Source organism: Amphimedon queenslandica, unplaced genomic scaffold, assembly GCF_000090795.2.
Source record: "Amphimedon queenslandica unplaced genomic scaffold, v1.1 AMPQUscaffold_8396_Cont19660, whole genome shotgun sequence".
NCBI classification, from domain to species: domain Eukaryota; kingdom Metazoa; phylum Porifera; class Demospongiae; order Haplosclerida; family Niphatidae; genus Amphimedon; species Amphimedon queenslandica.
The window spans coordinates 1-2533 of NW_003551327.1; the positions used below are offsets into that span (position 1 = coordinate 1).

General features: G+C 32.2%; 1 protein-coding gene across 1 annotated transcript; it reads right to left on the bottom strand.

The window, feature by feature from the left end:
* Window positions 1–638: 638 nt before the first annotated feature.
* On the bottom strand, window positions 639–2525 carry LOC109591350 (uncharacterized). The gene is made up of 8 exons (XM_020007100.1): window positions 2478–2525; window positions 2265–2402; window positions 1898–2114; window positions 1664–1836; window positions 1471–1551; window positions 1375–1419; window positions 822–869; window positions 639–770 (listed from the first exon to the last, which is right to left on the bottom strand). Exons 2-8 carry the CDS (start codon window positions 2376–2378, stop codon window positions 639–641), a joined length of 810 nt encoding a protein of 269 aa, XP_019862659.1. The 5' UTR covers window positions 2379–2402; window positions 2478–2525.
* Between the last annotated feature and the right edge of the window lie 8 nt (window positions 2526–2533).

Consider the following 2533-nt stretch of genomic DNA (forward strand, 5'->3'; position numbering starts at 1 on the left):
TACATGTATACATGTACATACATACAAACTCTACTTATCTGAGTGGTTTCGCCCAATAATAATTATAACAACACAAAATTTAAAAATAATATAAATCTATTTATAAAATCATTTTAAAATTTTATAACTGCAGAATTTCAATTACAAAAATAAAAATTAATATGACACTTAGAATTAAACCAATCCATGCAGTCAGTCAGTTCTATTACCAATATCTATGTACATGCTGTGATAAGCATTCCCTAATCTTCTCCAGCCTACAATATAATAATAATAAATGGTAAAGTGATGAGGTAATTAATTAACTGATACATAGGCGTAGGAATGGGGGGGGGGGCTAGGGGGACCTGAAGTCCCCCCAACTTTTCAGCAAGAAGGGCTTAGCCTCCCCATGTTCCACATTCTAAGTCATGCTTTTAATGTTGAGCCCCTCAAGTTTTGAATCATTCCTACGCCAATGTGATAGTACATGTACATGATGATACATGAGGTTTACTGACCTTGCTTCCTCTGCCTCTTGTATTTCTGATCTCTCTTTATCTGTTAACTCTTTCATTCTCTCTCTATTGTCTCTAAATAATTATAAACAGTAAGAGGTGTATGTAAGTGTGTGTGTATACATAATGTGTGTGTGTTCATTAGTACTTGTAATATATGACATCTCCATCACCATCATATAGTCCTAATAAGTATCTGTCTGAACTGATGGAATACCATTTCAACTTATTCTCAATATCTAGACATGATATCTCAACTGGAAATGATTGCTTCTATAGTCAGAGAGAGAGAGAGAGTATCTTTAATATGTTTTAATGACTAACCCTTGTAAAATAGATATACTTAGCAGGAACTCCACTTAACTCTGACAGCTGTAAAGGAATAATATAATGTAATACTGATACATGTTCTCTATTATTACAATTATGATTATTTCAAATAATACACATACCTTTTCAATAACATGCTTAGGATCACTATCATTCAGTATAATTTCTTCTATTGGATCAACTGAACATTGTGATGGATGCCATCTTATAACATACACCTGTGTCTGTCCATAATGCCTCTTCTCGTTCTCTGGTCCTGATACAATATAATTAATATACACATGTACTAACATTAAACTTGCATCATAAAAAGTACAGCACAATATACTGACCTTTTAATGGTTCCACATACATTTCCCTACTAGCATCAATCCACAAATAATCAACATATACTCTACCAGGGGACACTCCCCTCTTGTTACGTAATCTCATTCTACACAATGAGTCACATGATAGTCACATAATGTACTTACTTGTCTAATTCAAGGACACAGTCAATTCCTTGTACTTTTGCTTCTTCAATAATTTGTTTCTTAAATTCTCTCACTGGTGTACCCTCAGCAACAATAGACTCCATCATAAAATTACAAAACTAAAAAATAAAATAAAATATAAATTAATCATAATAATTAATATTCTATACCTCTGTATTATTAACTTGTAATAAATATAATTTAATTCTTTTCTCTCCTCTTCCTAATCCTCTACCCAGTCTTACTATCAACTAGTAGATACACAAAGTAATAAAGAGATGAGTGTGTGTGTGTGTGTTATTAGTACTTATAATAGTATATAATGGAAAGGAGAAGTGAATCAAATAACACAATAAACTATACCTCTGATTCAGAGTCAATATCCTTTAATGTCTTATCCAGTCCCTCCATTTCAATTTCTTTATTACCACTGATTCTATACACTCTAAAACCAGTAGGTGGTACCCCAATCAGTGGAACCAGCTCCTCCTTCAATTGAGCTAATGTTATTCTCTTATCAACTTGTACCTGTATCTCTGTATTGAATAATATTATATTAATAGTGATCTTTTTATTATAATACAAATTAATATTTACTTCTTTCTTTTCCTTTATTTTTTTCATTCATTGATATAATTTTCATTATTATTCCTCCTTCAGTAACGTTAGTTGTAGTGGGTGTGGCTTCAGGTACAGGAGCTGGAGGTAATGTAATCTTCAGTAATATGGAGTTGACGTGAAAATCAACATATTTGTACATCAAACTATCTTTGAATTCTTTTTGATAATCTTTGGGATCTGATGATACATAAAACTGTGTGTGTGTGTGTGTGGAGAAGGATAAAATAGATAGTATAAATATAATTAAATAGTTAACTATTGTGTAAGGTGAAATATTGCTAGCAGGAGTTAATAAAGGCAGATTATAGTCACAAAAATAAAACCACACCAATGATTTCATTACTTGTTTGTATCGACCAATGATGAGTATGTCTCTTAGAGTGCCTCCTACATCACTAATATCCCTGACTGAAGTATCATACCTCCTGTAATCCTCCTCCTCCATTACTATTCTCATACATGATGATTTGATATTAAATAACTAAATAAAGAAATGGACCAGATCAATGGTGGCGGAAGGAGATCAATATAAATGACAGTATATCCTTTCTCTTACTCCTCCTATATGCTGTTTTAATTCTTCAACAGTCCAACCTTCTTCTCCTCTCACTA

Bases quoted from the DNA above. Each gene is read 5' to 3' on its own strand.
- LOC109591350 (XM_020007100.1), bottom strand. From the start codon at position 2,378: ATGAGAATAGTAATGGAGGAGGAGGATTACAGGAGGTATGATACTTCA. The intron at 2,115-2,264 runs GTAATGAAATCA...ACACACACACAG, and splicing joins TCATTGGTCGATACAAACAA to TTTTATGTATCATCAGATCC. The intron at 771-821 runs GTTAGTCATTAA...CTCTGACTATAG, and splicing joins AGTATATCTATTTTACAAGG to AAGCAATCATTTCCAGTTGA.